This window comes from Misgurnus anguillicaudatus, unplaced genomic scaffold (genome assembly GCF_027580225.2).
Source record: "Misgurnus anguillicaudatus unplaced genomic scaffold, ASM2758022v2 HiC_scaffold_31, whole genome shotgun sequence".
NCBI classification, from domain to species: Eukaryota; Metazoa; Chordata; class Actinopteri; order Cypriniformes; family Cobitidae; genus Misgurnus; species Misgurnus anguillicaudatus.
In genome coordinates this window covers 5,116,274-5,143,235 of record NW_027395281.1, presented here as the reverse complement: position 1 = coordinate 5,143,235, position 26,962 = coordinate 5,116,274, and the positions used below count along the sequence as shown (strand labels likewise).

The following is a 26,962-nucleotide window of genomic DNA, read 5'->3' as shown; positions in this document are numbered from 1 at the left end:
AGGTCAAGTGTCTACGCAGCGCTGCGTGAAGACCCCGCCCACCACACGCATATGTAGCCCCTGACTCCGCCCACTGAGACAGGTGAACGCAACACACCTCAAGTTTATGTCAGTTTAACTCTTATACTCCACACCCATAGCATACATTACTCAAAGTTTTCTTAATTAATAAGAAAAAGGAAACTCAAATATTTGCGGTCTCAATGATTTTCCAGAAACATCAGACATCAAATCATCTAAGAATTGTTTATGGTTTGTGTAAAGTTATCCAGCTAGTTGTGTATGTATGCATATATGGTTTTGTGTGTATATGTAAGCACACACTTTTTGTAAATCACTTTTATAAATTTTGTATTTTACAGACGGCATTCAAGTTATATAATTAATCAATATGTGTGAATCAAACCCATGACTTTTGTGCTGCAATGTAAAATATTTAGTTAAACAATTTCAAGTTTTTATAAGTTATGTCAACTATTCACAGGTCAATACTTCAGATAGTATGTTAAACTGACTTGCAAAACCAAGTTGTGCTGAATTTTCTTACACAACAATGTGCTAGAGGAACACATTTATACCCAATTACTTTTAAATATTAATTGTAAAGCTATTATAAATACACACAACTGTATACAGTTTATTTATTTAAAGTGACAGGTGAATCATTTTACTATGATAATATCTATACATGTCAGGTGAGTGTGTAACTGGTTGGTCAGTAGAGGGCAGACTGATTATGTGGTCAGCAAGACTTAGAGGTCAAAGGTCATATACCAGGAGTCTTCATCTACTCTCCTTCGAGGGCCAGATTTAAAAAAATAAATATGATGCGGGACTTTTACCTATTATATATGTTATTATTATTAATAAATATGTTATAGCTTATTTTGTCTCTGTTACTTTTTTACATGCATTTTCAAAAAAGATGCACACATCTTGTATCCAGTATTTTGCGTTTTACAAAAAACTCATATTTTATTTTTTAAATATTTTAAAAATCAATTGCAGTTTAACATTACAGGTTAATAGTTTAACATGCACACATTTTTTTGTTTGTTTATAACTGTTGACTTTCATAAATTCTGATCAGTGTGTCATATGTGGTGTAGTCGCACAATTTTTTTTCAATGCATCCAAAGCTCAAATTGGATCAGAAAATAATAATAATAATAATGATAATAATACATTTTATTTGTATTGCACTTTACATTACAGCAATCTCAAAGTGCTACAGAGCATACAATAGTATATAAAAAAGCAAGATAAAATAGTTACAGTCATAAAATAACATTTAGTAAAAAGCTTTTTTAAAGAGATATGTTTTTAAGTTTTGTTTGAATAAATAATGCACCCGCAGATGATTGGCACCCCACGCAGCCCCTTTCCGACTCTCCTATGGTTTATATGCCATTACTTGTCATGTACAAAGGAAAGGCAGATTTATACTAACCATGCTCATTTTAAATGTAGACAAAGATTACCGGCGGCGGGCCGGAAAAAAATTATTGGAGGGCCGCCAGTTGACCAACCCTGACTCTATAATATCAGATATCTAACTGTATCTTATATCTTTTGACAGCATTTCATTAAATCTACGAAATCAGTATTGTAAGCATTCTCACCCCAATGTTTAATTATAGTTAGATTAATCTTTAGATTTGTTTTAAAATAACTTCCTGGTGTTGAATGAAGCAGCACAACATAATTTCACCTCCTTCAGTAATCTGAGAAATAAAGAGAATGAGTTATAAATGATGGGAAACAACACATCCCAGAAGTTAAAGAAAGAGAGAGAGTGGGCGTATCCCATCGTTCCCAGATGGCATGGGAGCAGATTTAAACAGGTTCGTCCTGTTCCTCATGGTTATCTCACTTCTGGGAATGTTCAGTATGTGTGAGTGAGATTTTGTCTTTGGCCACCAGTGTTTCCCAGGAACATCTGATGTGCGTTTCACAAATACCTTAGATACCTTAAAAAAAAAGAAAGAGATGATCCTCTCACTGAAACCTTGTATAGTTCTAGAATGAATCTTTTGTCATGGTAACCTCTCTGTGATGTCATAACTGATGTCATAGATCCACAGAAGGGAAAGAGAGACAGATAGTGATGAGCAGAGTTAAAACTGCAGGTGATCTCCTAAAGATGCAGGTGAGAAGAGAAGAAGAGGACTCTCAGGTAAAGCACAACCACACATCTGTGTTTAACTGCACTTTATCATCTCTCTGATGTGATTGTGTGATGTTACAGATTGTGATGATGACATCTTTACGCTCTGACGTGTTGATGGGCGACAGCAGTAATAAACTGGTGGCAGATGTTCAGATTCTCCATACATCTCAATGTCTTCATCACACCAGTGGAAACTCTCTGAGACCCTTCCACACCTCACAGAAACCCGTGTGTGGCTATAGCTTCTCATGGGACATGGACCATAAACGTAAACAAACCGACCTTCAGCCTCACAATCCCACAATGTGGAGGAACAAATGTGTGTCCAGACACAAATAATAATAATAAACCTGTACTCTTGTCTCACTTCAATGGGCTCAGCTTTATATAGTTTTTATTGATATATGAGATGAATGGATGATGGATGTCAGTGGGTCGGGCTGTCATGTGCAGTTAGGATTCACCGTGAACAGGTGGTCACTAAATCCCGGGCTGAAAACAAGAGATTAAAGAGTGACATGACTGTCAGTGGTGATCAGGTGGGATTGATCTAAAGATCTGCAGTGGGAGAGCTTTGGTTCGGTGTGGTCATGGGTAACGGTATGTCTGCAGAAGAACTGAACTCATGTAAATCTCACCAGTGGTACCGGAGGTTCATGACCGAGTGTCCGTCTGGTCAACTTATGTTTTATGAGTTCAAGCAGTTCTTCGGTCTGAAGAATCTGTCGGATACATCAAATGCGTATGTGAGGAACCTCTTCACCACATTCGACATGAACGGCGTAAGACACTCAAATATAAGTTTTACTTGATGTTTGTTATAAGTACACTGTAAAAATTTCCTTGTTGAACAACTTAAATTAGTAAGTAATTTCAACTTTTTTGGCTAGTTAGAAATCTGTAAAAAAAATGCAGCATAAAGTTAAAACAAGTCAATTCAACATACTATTTTAGGTTTTGACCTCTGAATAGTCGACATAACTCATAAAAACTAGTTGAAGTTGTTTGACTTAATTTTTTAAGTTAAAGTTAAAGTAGCATAAAAATATATGTTGATTTGACAAAAAGGCTTTTTTTAATTATAAAGTTGTAATACTTAAGCCCATTTTTTTATTAATAACTCCTCACTAGTCAAATAAGTTGAAATGACTTGTTAATTCAAGTTCTTTAAACTTAAACATTTAAGTGCAACAAGGACAGTGTAGTAGTAACAAGATTATATTTAAAAATATAACGTTTGTTAAGTTTATTCGTGTTGTTCATTGTTTACTTTTCTAAAAACAAGCCACAGATAATACAAATAAGTGAATTAATGAGTAAAAACATGCAAATAAAGACAGACAGATCAAATAGTCAATGACTCAATTATTAATTTCCATGACTAAAGTTATAATGACTTCTGAGCAAATCAATGCAAATGTCAATCAAAAGTTTCTACTAATTGTTTTTAAATGTTTTTATCTCAGATGTCAGTATTTAGTGGCTTTAATACCAACGTGAGGTCTCTATTTAAGTTGTCAAACATTTTTTACAAATTATCTTTCAAATTATCCAAAAATGTTACAACAGTGGAATTGCTCATCTTATTCTTAAATCATTTGTTAAAGTTGTTTGGTGTCAATCAAGAACACGAGCGTCCTCATCTCACAGATGTTAAATATAGAAAGCTGTGGGATTAACAGCACCGTGAACTGAGTTCAGCTGAGGATTGTGGGTAATGATGACCCATGTGTGTTTAAATGCAAAGGTCAGAGATCTTAAGAGCCATCAGAAGTTTTCATCTTCTTGTTGTCTTCGCCATCTGCTGCTCTATTTCACATACTGACCTCAAATAATATTACTGTGCTATATAATTAACTAAAACAATACATATTATATTAAACTTAATACATATTGTCTCTAAAAACAGCACACAAGAGAAGTTAAATGCTACTTATAGATGCATTGTGTTAATCTGTTATGTGTGTGTGTGTGTTTGTCAGGATGGATTTATTGATTTTATGGAGTACGTAGCTGCTCTGAGTTTGGTGTTAACAGGCGGCGTTCAGCAGAAACTACGCTGGTATTTTAAACTCTTTGATGTGGATGGCAGTGGATGTATCGATCGTGAAGAACTGCTGCAGATCTTTAAGGTACCATCTGTGTGAATTCTGGCCTACTGCATAGTGCACACTATATACTCAGTGTATATTGAAATACACTCTAAAAAGTAAAAAAAAATGGATAAAACTTTAAAAATTACTTCAATTTAGGGCTGCATGATTTACCGGATACTACCATTATTGTGATAACAATATATGCGATATCCATATTTCGGAGAGTTGCGATAACTTACATTTATTTTACGTGTCTATTATTTGTGTGTTACATGCTTGGATTGTCCAAATTAGATCAGAACGGCTTTACTAAATACCCCCAAGTAGGTCTTTTACTGTTATACTCTGGGTTAGACTGCGGGGTCAAAGGTGAACCTAACGGCTCAAAGTAATGAGCTGAAAATAAATATGGCAGGAGTAGAGACGAGCGAGGAAAACTACAGCAACGAACTTGTGCCTTAAAATAACGGTACGTTTGAAATAGTTTTTATTTAGACTGAATTATATTTAATTACATCAGAGGAATATGTCTGACCTGTTTATTTCACTATGATCATTACATAAATAAATGATTAAAAACAGCCAATAAACAGCGCAAGAAATATCGTTATCGTAGCGCTAATCAGCAGAATCGAATATCACAGTTTCCTCAATACTCAATACTCAAAAGCCCTACTTCAATTTTTTATTTATTTAATTATTTCAACTTAAATTTTTAACATAAAGTGAAATTTTAAGTTGAATAAACTTACATTTTTGAGTTACCAATTAAAGTAATTTTTTTAAGTTGATCCAACTTTTGACTTTTTTTACAGTGTAGTAGCTGTCCCATGACCTGACTATGTTCCACATTTAATTAATATCTAAACCTTGCTTTTAATTTCTGAAATGTAGTGTTGCTCTGTAGCGCCACCTGCTGATTTTAATAGCGCATTACATCTGTTGATTATGTAAGAGTGCTCTGTTAAAAATCATTTTATTGGTTGAGATCATGACATCATACATGAGTGACTTTTATCTGCTGCAGTCGGTTCGAGCGATCAGTGGAGTAGATCAAGAGATCTCTGCAGAAGACTTCACAGAGATGGTGTTTGAGAAGATTGACATCAATGGAGATGGTACCTGTCTGTCTGTCTGTCTGTCAGTCATTGTATGTCTAGTGTATAAAATATGTAATAAAGTGATATGAATCAGGTGTTTGTGTGTATCAGGTGTGCTCTCAATGGAGGAGTTTATGGAAGGTATCCAGGCGGATGAGAAGATCCTGGAGATGTTAACTCAGAGTCTGGATCTGTCTCACATCATCAATAAAATCTACAGTGAGATGAACTCTAAAGAGCACGTCAGCTGATCTGAGACCAGTCTGAGATCAGGGTGCCAAATGCCGTGATGTCACATACGCAGCACATGATTCTGGTTGGAGAAGCACCGGTTCTGTGAGAGGAGTCTGGACCGGGTCTCTGTCTCAGAATATAAAGAGGATCTCCTGATGTATTTATGTGTTTATCATCATATACTGAAGTGTTTTAAACCAACATGAGTTTCTTCTGAATGGTTTTTTCTCATATATAATTATAAAATATCAGTGTGGTCTGAGCAAACTCTTTATTAAAGTGCACTTAACTTTCACTTTTATTATCATTCAACTCAATCTCTCTGTTAAACATCAATAAATGTGTGATGTATTACAGTATCTGTGATATCACCTGTCAATAAACTCTTGTGTTTCTTGTCATATTTCTGATATTTTACACTGGCATGTTCTTTCAAAATAAATAAAAGTCAGACTGTTAGATGAGTTTACGAACGAATTAAGGCTGCATAACAACTAATCACAACTAATCGTTTGCAGAATAAAAGGTTTTGTTTACATCATATATATATGTGTGTGTACTGTGTATAATAATTATGTATATATAAATACATACACATGCATGTATAATTGTACGATTTTTTGCATATATTAAGTATTTATATTTATATATAATATAAATTATATAAACATTGAAAATTGTATAGACACATACATCTTAAATATATACATGCATGTGTGTGTATTTATATATAAAAATTGAAAGTGGTAACGCTTCGATTAGAAGATCTTAAACTGACTCATGGATGACTAAAGCTGTATGATCTAAACCTGATGATCATGTTCTTCAGCTAAATTATCTTAGAATGATCAAGTTGATCAGGTTACACTTTATTTTGATAGTCCACTTTAGACGTTCTAATAACTATAAATAACTTTGCAATTTTCATTAATTTGCAACTATATGTCAACTAACTGTCATTAGAGTATTAGTAGACTATAGCGGTTAGGAAATAAAATGACATGCACCTGCAAAGATACATATAACACATTTTACGTTATAAAAACGTTCCCGTAACGTTTCACTTAAACTTATTTTTTAACATTCTTAAAGACGTCCAGTTTTTTAGAAGTTTGTATTAACGTTATTGTTTGGTTATAAGGACATTATTAAAAACTTTTTAACCTTGGGGAAACGAAGAAGATTTTGGGTAGCAGCAATTACATTTGACCTTGTGGGTTCTCCAGGGTTAAGAACGGTTCAGTCTGTTATTATATTAATGTTCTAAGAACTTTTTTAATAACTTTAAGAGAACCTTTAGAGAACGTTAGCCAAAGTTATGGGAACATTCCCTGTTAGCTGAGTAAACAGGTGAATGTCTGTTGGGGAATCATCACAACAAAGTGTTAATAGATATTAAGCAGACAGTCTACTAATACTGTAAAGATTGGTAGTTTATAAGTAGTTACTTATAATTAGTAAAATGTCTAAAGTGGACTATCGAAATAACGTGTTACCCACTTTCCAGCTAACAATTTTTGGTTCTCAGAATGTCCTCTAGTATTTGGTTGTAGCCATTTAAAATCTCTCAGAATTGCTTTAAGGAGTATTTTGGGTACCTCCATGCAACATTCAACGTATTTACAACGTTTTTATGACATTCCTAGAATTTGATTATTTGGTTCTAACTGCTAACATTTAGGGAGTGTGTGTGTTTGCTGGGTCAACTTGTTTATATCTGGGTCTTTAGATTTGTTATGGTTAGTTTTTGTTCGTATTTTATTTATAATATTTGTTTATCATTATAACAGTCCAGTTGAGCAGAATAACTCTACAACATTCAATAATTAACTGTAAGCTGAGAATCCTAACTCGGTTTATGCTTTGTTATTGTTGTGTCCCTCAACACAGTAACATAATACATATTTAACACTGACTGACTGACTGATCTAAGATCTGTGTTGTGATTTTATGTTTGAACAAAAGTATGAATCAATAGACCTGTCTCTCTCTGTGTGTGTGTTTGTTTTTATGTGTGTGTAGTGACTGTGTGTGCGCGTGTATGTAAAGGTGTGACTCACTGAAAGGCGCGTGACGTCACTGCCGTACCTGAGTTTCGGCAGACGGTGAAACTGTCGAGCAGTGTCAAACACACACGTGAAACTCAGCTGAAAAACGCTTCACGCGGACACACACTTCACCTGTGATCGGATTATCAGACGAGGATTCATCGTACAAACGCGTTTTAAACGATTTTCTGCAGAGATCCGCCGGTTTAGAGCGTGAGGCCGCAGCTTCGCGGGGTTTTTCCTGGTTTGAGGCGCGTGCGCTTCCTGAAACCTGCAGGTGAGAAACAATCGTGTTTATTTCACGGTTATATTTGTTGTCTTTTATGTGTAAGTTTACTTTCATTCCAGTCCTAGAATAATCTTAAATCATCTTTAATATTTTCTTTAAAATGTTTGCTTTATCGCAGGTATTGACGGTTAAGTATCGAGTTTTCAAACTCACCGGAAGTTTGTTTACTAAATGTATTCATTCATTTATAAGCGTTACACTAAATATCAAATATCGCGTACGTAAAGATTTTTTATTTAGTTTATGCTTGTTTGTAGTAAATCATTTTGATAGATAAACTGAGTTTTGAATCATAATAATGAACTTTATTTAACACCTTTAAAAATGTTAATCAATCAAACTTTATTTATATAGCACATTTTAAAACCACCGGAGTGCTGTACAATATCATCACGAGGAAATAGATAATGTAAATAAAACACAGCTAATAACAGAAAAGAAAAATTGATTTAAAGAATAGTAAAAGATGAAAATATGAAAAGGAAAAATAAGGTTTACAAACCTTAACAGAAAACGTGTGAGCAAGTAAATAAAAGGTTTTCGCATGAATTTAAACGGAATACTCAGAGTGAAACCAGATAAAGTGTGCAAAGTTTGAATCCAGATTGGTTTATTTTAGCAGTGTTATTGATTTGCTCACAGATAGTTGAAGTTTAATTTCTTCTCTTGCAGAACGACCGTCATGTCTTCTCATCCCCGGCGTGTTCGACTAAAGCCCTGGCTGGTCGATCAGGTAAATAATGGGACGTTTCCTGGTCTGATGTGGTTGGACCGTGATGCCAGACGATTTCAGATTCCATGGAAACACGCCACACGTCACACGCCTCAACAGGAAGAGGAGAACACCATCTTTAAAGTGAGTCAGATCAGACACGGACTGAAGTGTGTGAATCAGACATCTCATCTGATCTCTGTGTGTGTTTGTGTGTGTGTATCAGGCCTGGGCTGTAGAGACTGGGAAGTATCAGGAAGGAGTGGATGATCCGGATCCAGCCAAATGGAAAGCTCAGCTGCGCTGTGCCCTCAACAAGAGCAGAGAGTTTAATCTTATTTATGATGGAACCAAAGAAGTACCAATGAACCCACTGAAGATCTATGATGTGTGTGACATTCAGACACCCAGTAACCCAGGTACACACACTGACTAATCCACACATACTCGCTCTTTAAAGTGTCCTATAAACTGTCATACTTCGTTACCAATGTAAAGTAATGCTGTATACACATCAGTCGCAAGGCATAAGATTACTCGCAGATTTAAACCTTAATGGCAAGCATATTTCTACTGCCGCCTATTTCTACTGCCGCCTATTACTACTGCCGCCTATTACTACTGCCGCCTATTACTACTGCCGCCTATTACTACTGCCGCCTATTACTACTGCCGCCTATTACTACTGCCGCCTATTACTACTGCCGCCTGCTGCCGCCTATTACTACTGCCGCCTATTGCGGGGCTTTTATAGCTATAGCATAACCAATTGCTGCCTATTGCCGCCTCTTACTACTGCCGCCTCTTACTACTGCCGCCTATTTGCCTGGCTTTCAGAGCTATAGCATAACCAACAATCTCGTCTGTCTGTTTCAGGTTCAGTTCCTACAGATATCAGTGATGGTGATGAAGACGATGTGCCGGACACTCCAGAACCCCCACCACCGTATCCACCTCAAGGTAAATGCACACATATACACCTGCTACTGGTTAAAACGAATCCAGGTTCAATACAACTTAAGCATAAACTTACAGTACGTAAAACACTGAATTGAATTAAATGTGAACGTAATGAGGCGCTTCAGTAAAACGATGTGTAACGTGTGTAATGGTTCTGTTGAGGTGGAACTACTTTTCTAGGTGGATGAATTTCTGATAGTTACATCACATCCTTTCCTGGTGACCTTGAGCACATGACATGTAGATAGGTCAGTTATATCTTAACACAGGGTAAATTCACACTAGTCTAATGTTAATGTGTAATGAGAGTGTTGAATACTTCCAGTGCTGCATGCTTGGCCCGTAGACTGTTGTAAGTTCATTACCGTGATTATTACTGTAAGTTAAAGTAGTAATGCACGGCATGTTAATGATCATTATACTATGTGTTTGCAGGTATGAGTGCTTCACCGCTGGCTCCGGTTTGGAGTCCTCCGGGTTCGGTCTCTCCGATGCAGCCGGCCAGCTGCCCGCCTCCACCTGCGGTCGTGTGGCCGAAGAAAGAACCACAGGATGTGGAGATGCAGCTGCCGCCCATGGAGGTTCAGACCCCTACACCTCTAGAAGCAATGTTCGCAACCCCAGAGACGTGGATCAGCTCTCTGCCAAGTATGAAATAAATACGCACATGCATGTAACACATATTGGTCTATTTAGCATTACATGAATGTGAATCTTTTTTTGTGTTTCTCAGTGACTGATCTAGAGGTGCAGTTTTATTACCGCGGTAAAGAGGTGTGTCCTCCTGTGATCGTGAGTAACCCCCAGGGCTGTCGGCTGTTTTACGGCGATCTGGGTCCGATGGTAAACCAGGAGGAGCTGTTCGGCCCCATCAGTCTGGAGCAGGTCAGATTCCCCCCCACCGAACACATCACAAATGACAAACAGCGCGTGTTCACGAGCCGCCTGCTGGACGTCATGGATCGTGGTCTGATCCTGGAGGTCAGCGGTCACGACATCTACGCCGTGAGACTGTGTCAGTGTAAAGTGTATTGGTCCGGTCCGTGCGCTCCCAATCCCAACGCTCCGAACCTTATCGAGCGCCAGCGCAAGGTCAAACTTTTCTGTCTGGAGTCGTTCCTCAGCGGTGAGCATCCACATGCTATCAATATCGTAAATAACATTCAAATTCTCCTTGTAGGATTGTCTTCATTGTGCCAATTGGATAAAATAGTTTTAACCCTTTAACTGGTGCTGTGCCGTGAGCGGCACTTCTAAGAATATAGTTTTCATTATTTAAAACATTTTATCTGTAATAATAATGCAGTGACGGAAATTAATTAATTTGTGACGAGTATGCAGCAAACTGTTGACATCTAGTGGCCGTTGTTGGTAAAACCACTAAAAGTGTAACACAAACCTAATTTTTTGGTGATAATTTTGTATAAAATTTAGACTGAATTATTTTAATTTATTACACTTAATGTACTCAAAAAGTGCTGCGCCAGTTAAGGGGTAACCAATTAGAAAATAATTGAAAATATTTTTTTAATGAGTTTAACTCTGTTTTTGTCTTGTATGCATGCAGGTGTAATCGCTCACCAGCGAGGCCAGACGTCCTCTGAGCCGCCCATGTTTGATATTCATTTGTGTTTCGGTGAGGAGTGGCCCGACGGTCGACCCAGAGACCGAAAACTCATCATGGTGCAGGTGAGACTTTCACACGATGAAATAAAATGTCTCTTAGCTGTTAGATAAGATTATAACATCAGTACCAGTCATGTATGTTTGCATTAAAACCATTGAACTTAAAATAACATCATGCTGAACTGGTCCACTAAAGTAAGAGATGCTTCCTAAAAACAATCTTTACTGTTGACTAGGGTTGCAAAAGAAAAAGGGAATTTTCATGCCTGGAAACTTTTCATGGGAATTAACGGGAATATGTGGGAATTAACGGGAATATGTGGGAATTAATAGGAATAAACTGGGAATTTGAAAAAATTGCCTATAGACGGTTTCAGCAGTAACAACATAAACATGCAGCTTTCGTGGTCATCACGTAACTTCCGGTAAATTCTGCGAAGAATAAATAACAACAAAGTCCTTTTAAAGTTGTTTATTTATATAACAAGCTAAACAAACAACACCTAATTCATTGCACATAGGAACCCAAAACATTTGTTATTTTTGACGAGGTATTTGTTTAATAGTTCACTTTCAGCAACTAGTCAGACCATCAAACAAACAGAAACCGGAAGTAAAGTTCGGACCAGACGCTTATCGTGTCACCGCACGTGCGCCCAATGAAATGGTCTATAACACAGAATTTTAAATGTTCTTAAATAAAAAAATGCATGCATGTCTGCTTATGACCATGACCTTTATGTTTATATGATATATTTTAAATTTCGAAATTTTTCCCATAAATTCCCTTTAAGTTTCCAATATGGAATATTTCCCAAATTCCCCAGATATAGTTTTTAATTTACCGGAAACTTTCCGCCACTTTGCAACCCTATTGTTGACTAAAGTTTATGAAAATGTGCAGATAATAAAATGCAACCAACGTACATTGAGTGATTTGTGAGGCACACAAAAGCAGATCTAGTTGGTTGTAGACTGACTCCATCAACATGTAATGAATAATATTTGTGTGTTTTTTTGTAGGTGATTCCAGTGGTTGCACGTATGATCAGTGAGATGTTCTCGGGCGACTGCACGCGCTCGTTTGACAGCGGCAGCGTTCGTCTGCAGATCTCTATTCCAGACATCAAAGACAACATCGTCACGCACCTCAAACAGCTCTACCGTCTCCTACAAACACATCAGGGACAGGAAAACTGGCCGCTGCCACCCGGCGCCGGGATTCACCTGACGCAGGCGCTGCAGACGCAGTGACATCACAGAGGGTTTTATTGGAAAGTACTTAAAGACATTAGTGAATGCCGATGTGGACGACAGACTGTGATTTTTGAGTTTTCTCTGTGTGAAGTTGATGGAGTCAAAGTCTAATGTGTGTCTGTGTAAGAGAGTTAATCATCAACCGCACAGATACTAAACACACACACACACGCATATAAACCAACATCTGTGTATATTTAAACTCTTAACCCGTGTATTATTCTGAACTCTCATGCTTTTATCGAACTGATTAGTTTAGCTTCACCACTGTATGTCGTGAGCTTTTAAACCATGTTTCTGATTATTACCGTGTTTTTACCGCATTAAACGTCATGATGGTGATGTATGTAGCTTTGTGTTTCTTTGCACTTTCGGGGGGTAACGTCGTTGTTTTATTCAGTATGGATTTCATGTCCCATCATAACATTCACAGAGTTTGTGTAATTGTGTTTTTTGGATTTATTAAATGAAATGGAAAACACACATCATATGGTCATGTTCTCTCATTCGAAGTGACTTCATTCTGAGGAGGCAATTATAATAAAGTGAATCTATGATATTTTGCCATTTAATGTTTGTTTAATAATAATGATTCTTCAACAGTAAATAACATTATAAATCTGACCCTGGATCACAATACCAGTCTCTACCAAGGGGGATTAAAATAAAATAAAAACTAGCTAAAATAAAAATTAAAGGCACTAAGGGGCACTGGGCAGTTTCCCGGACAGGGATTAGCTTAAGCCAGGACTAGGCCTTAATTTAATTAGGAAATATAACTAGTTTAAACAAACTTAGCTTACTAAAAACATTAATTGTGTGCATTTTGAAGCAAAAGAAAGTGCACTAATGTATTTTAAGATATGTCAGTGCAAGTTGTTTTTAGTTTGGACAGCTCTTACATTTATTTTAGTCTAGTAGTCTGAACCCTGTCTGCGAAACCGCCCCAAAAATACAATATTTAACTAGTAGTTTTTCAAGAAAGTCAAAATAAATAAAATTACAGGAATAACGCCAATATTACGACTTTATTCTTGTTATATTGCCTTTATTCTCAAAACATAACACTGTGTTCCCTAAACTTCATGACTTTATTCTGGTTAATTTGACTTTATTTTCGAAATAATACTACTTTATTGTAGATACCGTGGCTTTATTCTCGTTATATTGACTTTATTTTTGAAATCTTACGAATTTGCAGTCGCCCTGTCCCATGTGCACATGACTTACTCCCATGACTCCCAAGGATCATCCAAATGGTCATTGGCAAACTTAAGATGGGCCTGGACATGTGCTGGTTCAAGCAGGGGAACCTTCCTGCCATGAATGATCCTCACTGTATCCCTAAACTTCATGACTTTGTTCTCGTTATCTTGACTTTATTTTTCGAAATATTATGACACTATTCTTGTTACATTGACTTTATTCTAAATAATATTACTTTATTCTTAATATCGAGGCTTTATTCTCGTTATATTGACTTTATTTTTGAAATATTTTACATTCTCGTTATATTTAATTAATTTTCAAAATATAACAACTGTATTCCCAAAACTTCATTTGGACAACTTAAAAGGTGATTTTCTCAATATTTAGATTTGATTTTTTTTTAAATAGTTGTATATTGTCCAATTATTGTCTTATACTAACATTCAGATAATGTTTTCATCTAATTAAGTCTTATGAATGAGGTTTTGTGGTGCATGGTAACAAACGAGTTGAGTGAGATGTGTTTGTGTTTCTTATCTGTCTCCACCCACCCACCTGATCTGTGCTGTCACACCTGAGATCCTTAAAGACTGATCTCAGATCAGACTTTGTTTCCTACATGTCAGTCTGATCATGATCTGATCTACCGCACATACGCACCGCTTCAAGAGAAACATCTCAACAGACAGGTAAGAAACACGTTAATATATCAGATGTTCTTTCAGATGATTTATCATTTAAACTGTGTTGAAGTCTGATTTTATATCTGATTTAATGAGTTTATATAACACCTCTATAATCTTAATCAAGAGTAGTATAATCTTCTCTGTCAGACTTTATGTTTCCATAAAGGATCTTAAACATCTACACAAGATTTCTGATGTATTAAAGATCATTTCTAGTACATGAAGATTTTACAAACTATAAAAAGGTTATGAAATATCCATTTTTACCTTTGATCTTATTTTTATTGTTCAGATGTTTGAGGACACTTGACTGGAATGTTCCTTATAATCTTATAAATCTTTTAATCTGAAATGTTTGAATTGACTTTTGTTTCTTTCATTAGAATTTTTTCTTTAGTGAAAATATATAAAGTTTGACTAAATAATGAAGGAAAAGCGATCAAGAATGGATGTGAACTTAAGTTAAAAATCAAGAAGTGAAGAAGCTTTAAAAGTTGCATTTCTGACAGAGTTTTGATTTATTTTGAATACTTTTAGTCCCAACATAATCAAGTCATATTTATATTTGTATCATCCTTTTAGTTTAACTATTTTTCTAAAATGTGTACAAATATAAAGTGTACAGTCTCTCTTCAGGTTTATTTTGTGTTTGTAAATGAATGTGTGTGATGTTTTTGACTCTTGTACCGTATGATCTTATATCAGGTAGTTTCTATGGTAACCAGGTGGGTTTAGTTAATGTCCAGCCTGAATTTCCTCACTTCTGATTATAGATTATCTGTTTATAACCTCATAAACCCTGCAGATATCCGCCACATTCTTGTTATTTTATTCATAGAGCTACTGGTCTGAGGTTTATTATTAAATTATTCCTACCGTACATTTACACTCCTGTAGACACATCTACTGTAAAGTGAAGGGCTGGGCAAAAAAAATCGATTATTCGATTAATCGTTTTTTTTTTAAACGTGGTTGATTAAAAATCGATTCTCAAAGGCCACAAATTGATTTTTTTATGAAACAACCTGATCCTGTTTGATCAAGGAATGTGACTTTTTGACTTTTTTCAGCATACAGTTTTCATCTTGCATCAAAATTGTATTGTATTTAACATAATTGTATGCATTTGAAAATTAGAGATGGGTTCTGTTTTAATGTACTCAAGTGTACCTAAAATAAAAAAGTGTAATATACAGGTTGGTTTATACTTAATTTCTTTTTATTAATTACCCACTTGTTAACTTATGTTCACAGTTTTTTTTTATAAATATAGTATTTGGATTAAATCTATATTCATTGAGTTGAATCGAGTATAAAAATCGATTCGATAGCTTATGAATTGAAATCGAATCGATCCGAAACATCTGAATTGATACCCAGCCCTAGTAAAGTGACGGTGTCAGATTGTAACAGTATGTAAAAAATGTTTGTATAAATGACAGTATTACTGTCAGCTCTTTTCCAGTAACTTACTGTAGATTTAAATTAATGTTATTTACTGCAACAGTTTGTTCAAAGTTAAATGAACATTTTAAACATTAACAAGTCTTTTTCTTTACAGAGTAAAACTATAAAATACAGCCTCATGCAAAGCATTCTGGGAAACAAAATCTGAAGAAAAAGTTAAAAGGTTGATCAGGATTTCTGGTTTCCTGTTATTTTATAGTTTTATTTTGTTAATGTTTAATGTTCATTTAACTCTCGCAAGTAAATAACATACATTTATATCTACAGTAACTTACTGGCAAACAGCTGCATACAGTAAGTATAGTATAATATAAATATTACTGTATTTCTGATATGTTTGTGTGTGTTTGTAGGTGTTCTGGCAAAATGTTTGAGAGTTCGAGTCAGTACGATTGGAGCAATAACTATGCAGATTCAGTACAGTCAGCGTAAGACTTCAGATTTAATTCACTTGAACTCATTTAGATAAAATAAACCTGTTAATTTTAATGTAATTTGATTTAGTAGCACAGCTGTAGATGAAACTTCCTCGGAGCTGTCGAGGTTATCCAGACCCAGTGCTAAATCAATATACTGTGAGTATTCAGATATTATACATTTGACAATTCATTTAATATATAACCTTGTGTTCTCTATGAATCAAACCCATGACCTTTGAACTGCTAATGCAAAGCTCTACCAATAGAGCTACAAGTAGAGATTCGACTTTTCTTTTGATGACGAGGATGATGTTGAATATTAACTCAGTGCTTATCTGTGTTAGTCCGTCATTATGTTAACTTTTATAACTATAAGTGTGCTATTTATGGATCAGCGATCCTAACAAGTGTTTTATTAAAGGGGGCATATCATAAAAATCTGACCTTATGTTTAATTGCTATAATTGAGTCTACAGTGCTTCTATCAACCTTGACAATGTGATAAAGATCAACCCACTAACTTAGTTTTGCAAACATGTGAAAAAATATTTGAAATCCATTGAAATTTGTCTCCCCTTGTGATGTCAGAAGGGGGTAGTATCGCCCCTTAATCTGCACTATCCAACCATGGCACCGCCATTTAGTGCAGAGAGAAAAATAAAATTATTGACATTATGGTGATCAGTGTTTGCTTCAGCTCATTTGTATTCTAAAGGACACACCCAAAAACTGCAAATTTTTGCTCACATCTACAAAGTGTAAATTTAAACATGTAATAATAAATGATCTATATGATAAAACTTCACATATGTACTGTGGGGATACCAAATATTTATTTTACAGAATCTGAAATTTTGACAGAACGTTATAGTGTTAGTGATGTGTTTATCACATAATGATTTTGTGTATGTTTGTGTGTATTGTGTTACAGTACAGAGGAAGGATTATGTTGAGTCTATAAACCGAGAGATGCACCGGTTTTGTTATAAAGTAGAGGTGAATCTCATCATTCATGTATATTCATGTATATTCACTGTGTTATTGATGGAGATATCACACACACACCTGATGTTGTCATCTCTAGCATCTGTTCACGTGTGAGCTGGACGGACAGCAGCTGTCATCTGTACATGATTGTGTTGAAAGATTGAGTTTTCTGGAGTCGACGGGTCGTGTATGGGGTCAGGATGTGATTCTGGAGGGTCGAGATCAGACGCTTCAGCTCATAGACATCGACACCAAGGTCAATAACCTGAATGTATATTTATGATTGATGATGTGATCTTACACGTGACATTGATTTTGATAACACTGAAGGAGAGGAAATGTAAATATGAATATTTTAAACAGGTTTGTGTTATTGTCTGCATTAATCAAACAAACTCTTAGTTTGAGTTTAGTTAGAGTTAAACTCTTACAAAAATATCAACTTACAAATGATTTACAGTTCAGACTCAATCTGAGATAAATGATAAGTGTTCCTTCAAACACTGATGACATAAAAACATGTTTGTTGTGTGATTATTGTCATGTTTATTTGTTATGATTGTTTTGTTTTGTGTTTGTTTGTACTGCTAGTTATGCCATTATTGTTGTGTGTGACATGGGTGTTTGACTTTGTTGTGATTGTTGTACAGTATAATGATTGTTTATTTGTGTGATGATTGTTTGTTGTGTTTGTTTTGTCTAGAGCTTTCTAAAGATTAATCACAATAATCGCATACAAAATAAAGGTTGTTTTGTGTGTATATTGTGCGTCATTATTTAGTATATATAAATACACAAATACATGTATACATTTACATATTTTTATTTAGATTCTGATATTTAAAAAAAATACATAAAATCTTTTTTTCTTAAATCTATACATGTATGTATGTATGTATGTGTATATACATAATAATAACAAACAATACACACACAAATATATTATGCAAACACAAACTTGTATTTTGTTTGCAATTAATCGTGATTTATCTTTGACAGCCCTGGGTTTGTCATGTTTGTTTGTACAGATTGTTGTGTCATTATTGTTTGTTTGTGATGATAGTTTGTTTGTTTGCCATGATTGTTTGTTTTCGTGATACTTGTGTGTAGTGAATGTTATGTCATGATTTTTTGTCTTGGTTGATTTGTTTATTTGTGTCATGATTGATATGTTGCGATTATTTTGTAATGAGTGATATGTTGTGAGTGTTTGTTGTATGATAATTGTTTTTTGTTTAATTTTTGTTTGTTGTGTTTGTTTTGTAATGATTGTTTGTGATGATTTTTTGTTGTATGATGATTGTTTTTTGTTTAATTATTGTCTGTTGTAATTGTTTTGTAATGGTTGTTTGTGATGATTGTTTGTTGTGATTATTCTTTGTATAATCATTGTTTGTTGTGATTGTTTATTTGTGCGACTATTGTTTGTTGTGATTGTTTTTTTGTGTGATGATTGTTTGTTGTGATTATTCTTTGTTTAATCATTGTTTGTTATGATTGTTTATTTGTGTGATGATTGATATGTTTTGTGAGTGTTTGTTGTGAGTGTTTGTTGTGATTGTTTATTTGTGCGATTATTGTTTGTTGTGATTGTTTTTTTGTGTGATGATTGTTTGTTGTGATTACTCTTTGTGTAATCATTGTTTGTTATGATTGTTTATTTGTGTGATGATTGATATGTTTTGTGAGTGTTTGTTGTGAGTGTTTGTTGTGATTGTTTATTTGTGCGATTATTGTTTGTTGTGATTGTTTTTTTGTGTGATGATTGTTTGTTGTGATTACTCTTTGTGTAATCATTGTTTGTTATGATTGTTTATTTGTGTGATGATTGATATGTTTTGTGAGTGTTTGTTGTGAGTGTTTGTTGTGATTGTTTATTTGTGCGATTATTGTTTGTTGTGATTGTTTTTTTTGTGTGATGATTGTTTGTTGTGATTACTCTTTGTATAATCATTGTTTGTTGTGATTGTTTATGTGTGCGATTATTGTTTGTTGTGATTGTTTTTTTGTGTGATGATTGTTTGTTGTGATTATTCTTTGTTTAATCATTGTTTGTTATGATTGTTTATTTGTGTGATGATTGATATGTTTTGTGAGTGTTTGTTGTGAGTGTTTGTTGTGATTGTTTATTTGTGCGTTTATTGTTTGTTGTGATTGTTTTTTGTGTGATGATTGTTTGTTGTGATTGTTTATTAGTGTAAACAAGTGTTTATTTATGTTGTATAATGATTGTTTTTGTGTGACATCATTGTTTGTTTTGATTGTTTTGTAATGATTGCATATTATGTGATGATTGTAGTGATTGTTTGTTGTGATTGTTTTTGTGTGATGATTGTTGTGTTTGTTTTTTTGTTTGTTTGATTATGTCATGGTTGTTTCTTGTGTTTGTTTATTAGTGTGATGTTTATTTATGTTTTATGCTGATTGTTTATTTGAGTGATTGTTTATGTTGTGTGATGATTGTTGTGTTTGTTTGTTGTGTCATGTTTGTTTATTAGTATGAAGTTTATTTTTTGTATGTTTGTTGTTTATTTGTGTGATTTGTTTGTTATGTCATGATTGTTTATTAGTATGATGTTCGTTTATGTTGTATGATGATTGTTGTGTTGTTGTGTTGTGTTCAGGAGGAGTTGGAGTCGTGGTCGTTGAGCAGTATATTGGATGTGTCGGCTGTATTAGATGAGTGTGTTTATGAATCTCTCTTGACTCTATCGGTTCAGGATCAAAAGAGTCGAATCATCAGTGTGTTTCTCTTTCAGACTGAATCTCTCAGGGTGAGTTTTTACTTTAATACTCACATCAAACACACACATCACATCATACACACATCACAAATCATTCATCTCTTCATCATTCAGGCCGATTATATGAAGAAAGATCTGGAGCGATTTCTTCAACGCAAAACACGTGAACAAAAGCAGAATAATATCAGGTAAGCTCTTCATTGACTTTATATTCACATGAATCTTGACATAAACATAAACTCTCTCATTCTACAGTAAAGCTGCTCCGGGAAACTTTGGCCAAAGAAATGTAAGAAGCTCGTCCCCACTGACACTCAATACACAGAAACTTCCAGAACATTGGAGCGCTCCGGATTATGGTGAGGTCACGGCATTAAATAAAATATTACCCACAATCCTTTCTTAATACTTAAATATACTTCACCATCAACATTTCTTTAGATGAGACCCCTGTTCAGTCTCCGCCCCCTCTCAAACTTTCCCCGCCCCCTCAGAGGCCATACACAGAAAGACAGAGAGATGTGGTGAGGATAAGAGACTGATGGTTAAGCTGAAAATCATTGAGATTTCACATACAGACATTAAAGTGAACGTGTCTCTCTTCAGGACATACTGAATCATTTGATTAGTGATATTGAGGCGTTTGTGGACAGAGTGACAGCCGTCGCCCCAAAGATGGACAAAAAGAAGAAGAAAAAGAAGAAGAAGAAGAAGAAAGGTAAGAGTTTAACTACAACTGTTATTAATGGATCTGTTAGTGATGTCTGGAGAACTAAACGTTTGATTATAAAAACTAGACGCTGTATTCACATTAATATTATTAAGAAAAGTTTTTATTTAAGGAAAAACTTACTTTATTCTTTTTCTTAATTGTGACCAAAATCTCAAAAAGCATTGCCTTAAATGACATCTTTAAAGTTACGCTATCTCATGACAATTTGTACGTATTTAACGAGGTGGCTTATTCATATTATTTTGTACAACCACATTCGTACATTTTTGAATGATTTGCTTCTGCCGCTGTTTACAATTCACTTCATAAGAAAAATACGAATTTGCCAACTCATAAAATACAGGCTGGATAAAGATAATTAAAGTTGTCTTTAAATCTGAGATTTTTGGGTCGTTTCATATGTGAAATGTATCGTGTTGAGTCAGAAATTGTTATTTTAATAGTTTAATTCGTAAAGATAAGTTTAGTTAAGGAATTTTACATTAATATAATGAAGATCACATACGGCGCCCCTAAGGGGACATGGAGCAAAAATTAAATAAAGTTTAGTTTCGCGTGCGCACATGAAACTATCGCATGCGCACATGAAACTTTCGCTTTCACATGTGCACGCAAAACTAAACTTTATTTAATTTTTGCTCCATGTCCCCTTAGGGGCACACGCGATAGTTTCATGTGCGCACGCGAAACTAAACTTAAAAAAAAATTCTGCACATGAAGGTTTCACGTGAAATTTTTTACTCCAATGTGACCTTAGAGGCTCGGTAATCACATCTGCCATACTTGACCAAATACTTAGTCGTTAAAAAAAGTTTAGATGTTCTTAAGAAAATGTTTGCTTGCTTTGTGAGAATTGCATTTTTGAACTCTTTGACAAACTTCTTATAATTTATCGTATAAATGTTTTTTGTGAATCTTGCAGAAGTTGCAATGTAAAAATAACAAAACATGAGAAAGAAAAAAAGTTTTTTTTCCTTTTTACATGTTTTTTGTCGTTCAAATTTTTTTCTCTTTCAAATATTTTTGTCTTTAAAAAAAAATCTTTTCATTTTCATTATTTTTCTTTGAAATAAATAAAAAAATTGAAAAAGAAATATTTTTTGAAAGATAATTTTTTGCCTACTTTGTGAGAAAGTTTTGAGGATTGCACTTGTGAACTTTTCTAAAACCTTCCTATAATTTATCGTATGAATGTTTTTGTGAATCTTACAGAACCTGCATAAGTTGCAATGTAAAAATAACAACACATGAGGAAGAAAAAAAGTTTTTTTTCCTTTTTACATGTTTTTTTTCTCTTTCGAATATTTTTGTCTTTCAAAAAATATTTACATTTTCATTTTTTTTCTTTGAAATATTTTTTAAAGGGAAAAACATTTGAAATAAAAAATTTAAATATACATATTTTTTGAAAGAGAATTTTTTGCCTACTTTGTAAGAAAGTTTTGAGAATTGCACTTGGGGAACTTTTCTAAAACCTTCCTATAATTTATCGTATAAATGTTTTTGTGAATCTTACAGAACCTGCATAAGTTGCAATGTAAAAATAACAAAACATGAGGAAGAAAAAAAGTCAAAAATGTCATACGTTTTTTTCCTTTTTCCAATATTTTTGTCTTTCAAAAAAATTTTTAATTTTCATTTTTTTTCTTTGAAATATTTTTTAAAGGGAAAAAACATTTGAAATAAAAAATGTAAATATAAATATTTTTTGAAAGATAATTTTTTGCCTACTTTGTAAGAAAGTTTTAATAATTGCACTTAACGAATTTTCATCAAACTTCCTATAATTTATTGTATAAACGTACATTTTTTTGTAAATACTGACTGCTCATGCTGAAGTTTGTGTTGACGTGTAAATGTTTATGTGTTGTTGAAGTTGTGAAGGGAATGCCGACAGAAGACGAGTTCACCATGTGTCTACGGAAAGTCAAGATGGCTTTTAATCTGCTGGTGCGTGAGCTTCATCTGAGGTTAAAGGTCAGAGAGTTTTTATTTGATAGTGATGTGAATCAGTGAGAGTTTGTGTGTTTTATCATCAGGCTAAACTACAAGGAAAGATTGAAAATCCCAACGCTGTTGAACTCATTCACTGTCTCTTTACTGTACTACCACTGGTCAGACACACACACACATTACACATTATATCTATCTCTGTTTCTCTGTATAGTCTTTAATAAGTTGTGTGTTTGTGTGTAGATTGTGTTCAACTGTAGTGAAGATCTTCCACAGTCTGTTGTGGTTCCTCTGTTAGAGCCGATGTGTATTCAGTTCTTGAGTGAACACGCAACAACTGAAGAAGATCAACTCTGGCAGTCGCTCGGAGATCCCTGGAACATTCCCAGGTAACACACACAGACGCACAAACCCACACAGACACACACACAGATGTGCTGCAGGCTTTAGTGTGTGTTTGTGTGTCTCTGTTGTAGCACTAAATGGGCAGATGATGATGAATTTGTTCAAACCTTCACTCCGGTGTTTGATGACGGCTGGACGCCTCCAGACATCCGACAGCCGAGGATCACAGACACACCCTGGACACCAGTCACTCAACAAATGGTATAAACGCACAAACATTACAACTAAACTCACAACAAAACTTAACAAAAATAACTAATATTATAATTAAACAATCAAAAACAACGATAATGATATTTTTCTAATAGTTTATGTATCATCTTTCTATAGAGTTTCAGATCCAGGCTGGAAACAACACAAAGGTACAAATATAACACATCAGTCTTCATTCCTATAGGAGATTATGGTGTTTATTGTGTGTTGTGTATTATTTGTGTGTGTTTAGTGCAGAAGATGAAACTCCAGTGAGTTTCTTGCGAGCGATATTTGATTTCACTGCTCGTAATGACCGAGAACTCACAGTCAGTAAAGGAGAAGAACTACAGGTGAATAAAACACACACACACACACACACACACACACACACACACACACACACACACACACACACACACACACACACACACACACACACACACACACACACACACACACACACACAAACAAACATACACAAAACACTACCAACACACTTATACAACCATCAGAAAACATAAACACTGACATCTGAATATAAACTGAATAAATTGTTATTTTGTGTACTGTGTGTGTGTGTGTGTGTGTGTGTGTGTGTGTGTGTGTTTGTTTGTGTAGTTGTTGGACATGTCTAAGCAGTGGTGGAAGGTGAGGAATCATGAGGGACGAGTCGGTTACGTGCCGAACAACATGCTTCAGTCTCCAGATCAGCAGAAGACTGTATGTGTTTGTCATTGTGATTGTGTGTATATATGTGTAAGTCTTTGTGTGTTTGTGTGTTGAGAATCATCTTTCGCTCTCGTGTCCAGCAGGAGTCTGCGCAGGCGTCTGCGCCTGCTCTCAGTAAAAGATCTCGTCCAGAAGAAGTGCGAGTTTGGCTGGAACACAAAGGCTTTAGTAGAATGTAAGGATGTAATGTGTACTCTACATACTCTACATTATACACACTGCATACTACACAACCCTTTAAAAAACATGATTTTCTCTTTCAATTTTTTATCTTTCCAAAAAAATTCTCTTTCAATTTTTTTATCTTTCCAAAAAATGTTTTTTCTCTTTCAAATTGTTTTATCTTTCCAAAAATGTTTTTTTCTCTTTACAAAATTTTTTTGTCTACATTTTTAGTCTTTCAAAAATTGTTTAATCTACCAAAAAATATTTTTTTTCTTTGTTTTTTTCTTATTCTAAATTTTTTGTTTTCTTTCCAATTTTTTTGTTTTAAAATGTTTTTTTCTCTTTCCAAAAATGTTTTTTCTCTCAAATATTTTTTGTCTTTACATTTTTTCTCTTTCAAAAATGTTTTTTCTCTTTTATTTTTTTTCTCTTTTTTAATTTTTTTGTCTTTCATTTTTTTGTCTTACATATTTTTCTCTTAAAAATGTTTATCTTTCAAAAAAAAAATTTCTCTTTAATTTTTTTCTCTTTCCAAAAACATTTTTTTCTCTTTCAAAATTTCTTCAAATATTTTTTCTCTTTCAACACAGTTTTCTCTGTACATTTTTTCTCTTTCAATTTTTTTATCTTTCCAAAAAATGTTTTTTCTCTTTCAATTTTTTTATCTTTCCAAAAATGTTTTTTTCTCTTTTAAATTTTTTTTCTCTTTCCAAATTTTTTTGTCTACATTTTTAGTCTTTCAAAAATTGTTTAATCTACCAAAAATATTTTTTTTCTTTGTTTTTTTCTTATTCAAAATGTTTTGTTTTCTTTCAAATTTTTTTGTTTTAAAATGTTTTTTTCTCTTTCCAAAAATGTTTTTTCTCCCAAATGTTTTTTGTCTTTACATTTTTTCTCTTTCAAAAATGTTTTTTCTCTTTCATTTTTTTCTCTCTTTTTACATTTTTTTGTCTTGACCTTTTTCTCTTAAATTTTTTAAACAAATGTTTTTTTCTTTTTCAATTTTTTTCTCTTTAAATGTTTTTGTCTTTCCAAAAAAATTTTTTTTCTCTTTAATTTTTTTCTCTTTCCAAAAACATTTTTTTCTCTTTCAAAATTTCTTCAAATATTTTTTCTCTTTCAACACAGTTTTCTCTTTACATTTTTTCTCTTTTAATTTTTTTTTTTTTTTAAAGTTTTTTTTCTTTTTCAATTTTTTAACTTTCCAAAATGTGTTTTTCTTTTCAAAATTGTTTGTCTACATTTTTTCTCTTTCAAAAATTTTTTATCTTCCAAAAAAGTTTTGTTTTGTTGTTTATCTTCTCTTTTTTAATCTCTCTAAAAATGTTTTATCTTTAATTGTTTTCTCTTTCAAATTTTTTTGTTTAAATTTTTTCTCTATTTAAAATTTTTTTCTCTTTAAAAGTTTTTTGTCTTTAATTTTTTTTTTAAAATTGAAAAAGAAAACTAATTTTGAGGAGAAAAAATTGAAAGAGAATTTTTTTTCAAAATATTTTTTTTACGTTGAGCTTCAAGGCTTCTAAAGCATTTTATTCTTTAAAACATTGCAACATTAAGCAGTGTGTTCAGTTATCATCTCAGAAATGAAAAATTATTTAAAATTCTTATTTAATTGTTTCTGAAAAATGTAAAAGTTTTGTCCTCCCTTCATAAATCAAAAAAGAGATAAAAGATCTTTCAGTTTTTTGAGGACTGGATCTGTAAGGTTAAGTGGATTACACTGCAGGTATGTTAATATAAACTCTCTCTCTCTCTCTCAGTACGATTCGTTGTTTAGGAGGTCTCAGCGGCTCTATGTTGTTGGGAATGACACGTGATGAATTGAAAACAGTTTGTCCAGAAGAAGGAGGTCGAGTTTTCTATCAGCTGCAGAACGTCAAATCTGCCCTCGCCGTGAGTCCAAAACACTTATTCAAATACTCAATGACATATTTATTACATTATTAAACACATTTCATATTGAAATACAGATAGCGACTGCAGTGACACCAATGATGTGAGCCGATGAAGACACCTATAGTCATTTTACTTTCAATTAGTATAGATGTTGTGTTTATCTTAAACAATTTTATTTTGCACATATGTACTTGCTGGTATGTTTTAGTACATTCAAGTATACTTTAATTTGACTTCTGACAAACAGGTATTAATGGTCATAGTTTGTTTGTCATCATAAACTCAAATCTTAGTGTTGGTTTCATATTTATTCATAATCATTGCTGTAATTAAAATATAACTAAGCATCAATGATAATGATGTATAGAAATAAACACAACAGATGATGTTGAATACACACACAGACTTTATTAAAGACATCATTCACAGAGAATTGTGTTTATTTTCAGATCTTTTGCTCTGTATGTCATTGTTTTAAACACGTCTCGGTCATGTTGTATGTCATGCTCTGTGTTTAACTTGAATAAATCATGCTGTTTTTACTCAATAATGATCTTACATCGATAAAGTGAATCATTGAGCAAACAGTAATAGTTTGGAGATATTAACAGTCAGTTGAATGACAGACATTAAAACACATGCTCTGTGCGTGTGTCATCCTACACGTGAATTAAAAAAAACAATCTTTTAAAACAAATCTCAAACATAATAACTAATGTATGAATAAAATCAACATATAGACACATAACTCTTCATCTACTGCCTGGACGGCAGACGACTCTGGGCCGGATCTGCACCGGATCCGTCTGCTGTATAGATCAGTAAACTAAAACTCCTTCATTGGTTGAGAGATATGACGTGCTGTAGAGGTCAGAGTTTGAG

The 26,962-nt window shown here is 33.8% G+C and overlaps 3 protein-coding genes across 6 annotated transcripts; all 3 read left to right on the top strand.

Moving 5' to 3' along the window:
- The first annotated feature begins 2,505 nt into the window (after positions 1-2,505).
- On the top strand, positions 2,506-6,003 carry LOC141363056 (guanylyl cyclase-activating protein 1-like). The gene is made up of 4 exons (XM_073865533.1): positions 2,506-2,952; positions 4,153-4,302; positions 5,294-5,384; positions 5,478-6,003. Exons 1-4 carry the CDS (start codon positions 2,761-2,763, stop codon positions 5,615-5,617), a joined length of 573 nt encoding a protein of 190 aa, XP_073721634.1. The 5' UTR covers positions 2,506-2,760; the 3' UTR covers positions 5,618-6,003.
- Positions 6,004-7,653: 1,650 nt separating this feature from the next.
- Positions 7,654-12,975, top strand: LOC129453289 (interferon regulatory factor 6). Its single transcript, XM_073865532.1, has 8 exons — positions 7,654-7,925; positions 8,610-8,793; positions 8,876-9,068; positions 9,526-9,609; positions 10,045-10,257; positions 10,343-10,735; positions 11,177-11,298; positions 12,259-12,975. The coding sequence occupies exons 2-8, from the start codon at positions 8,620-8,622 to the stop codon at positions 12,487-12,489; spliced, it is 1,410 nt and encodes a 469-aa protein (XP_073721633.1). The 5' UTR covers positions 7,654-7,925; positions 8,610-8,619; the 3' UTR covers positions 12,490-12,975.
- A 1,226-nt stretch (positions 12,976-14,201) lies between these two features.
- LOC129453288 (EPS8 signaling adaptor L3a) lies at positions 14,202-26,597 on the top strand. 4 transcript variants are annotated; one of them, XM_055217472.2, is made up of 20 exons: positions 14,202-14,390; positions 16,208-16,282; positions 16,359-16,429; positions 17,205-17,269; positions 17,358-17,516; positions 19,885-20,034; positions 20,119-20,192; positions 20,260-20,363; positions 20,446-20,528; positions 20,611-20,722; positions 22,614-22,687; positions 22,777-22,851; positions 22,934-23,079; positions 23,167-23,296; positions 23,426-23,457; positions 23,541-23,640; positions 23,909-24,010; positions 24,103-24,194; positions 25,945-26,077; positions 26,155-26,597. In XM_055217472.2, exons 2-20 carry the CDS (start codon positions 16,221-16,223, stop codon positions 26,182-26,184), a joined length of 1,794 nt encoding a protein of 597 aa, XP_055073447.2. In that variant the 5' UTR covers positions 14,202-14,390; positions 16,208-16,220; the 3' UTR covers positions 26,185-26,597. The 4 variants fall into 4 exon arrangements, with proteins under 4 accessions (XP_055073447.2, XP_055073448.2, XP_073721630.1 ...); XM_055217473.2 differs by having other exon boundaries at positions 14,214-14,390; positions 16,362-16,429; positions 24,100-24,194; positions 26,155-26,596; XM_073865529.1 differs by having other exon boundaries at positions 14,217-14,390; positions 20,611-20,717; positions 22,612-22,687; positions 24,100-24,194; positions 26,155-26,596.
- Positions 26,598-26,962: the final 365 nt, after the last annotated feature.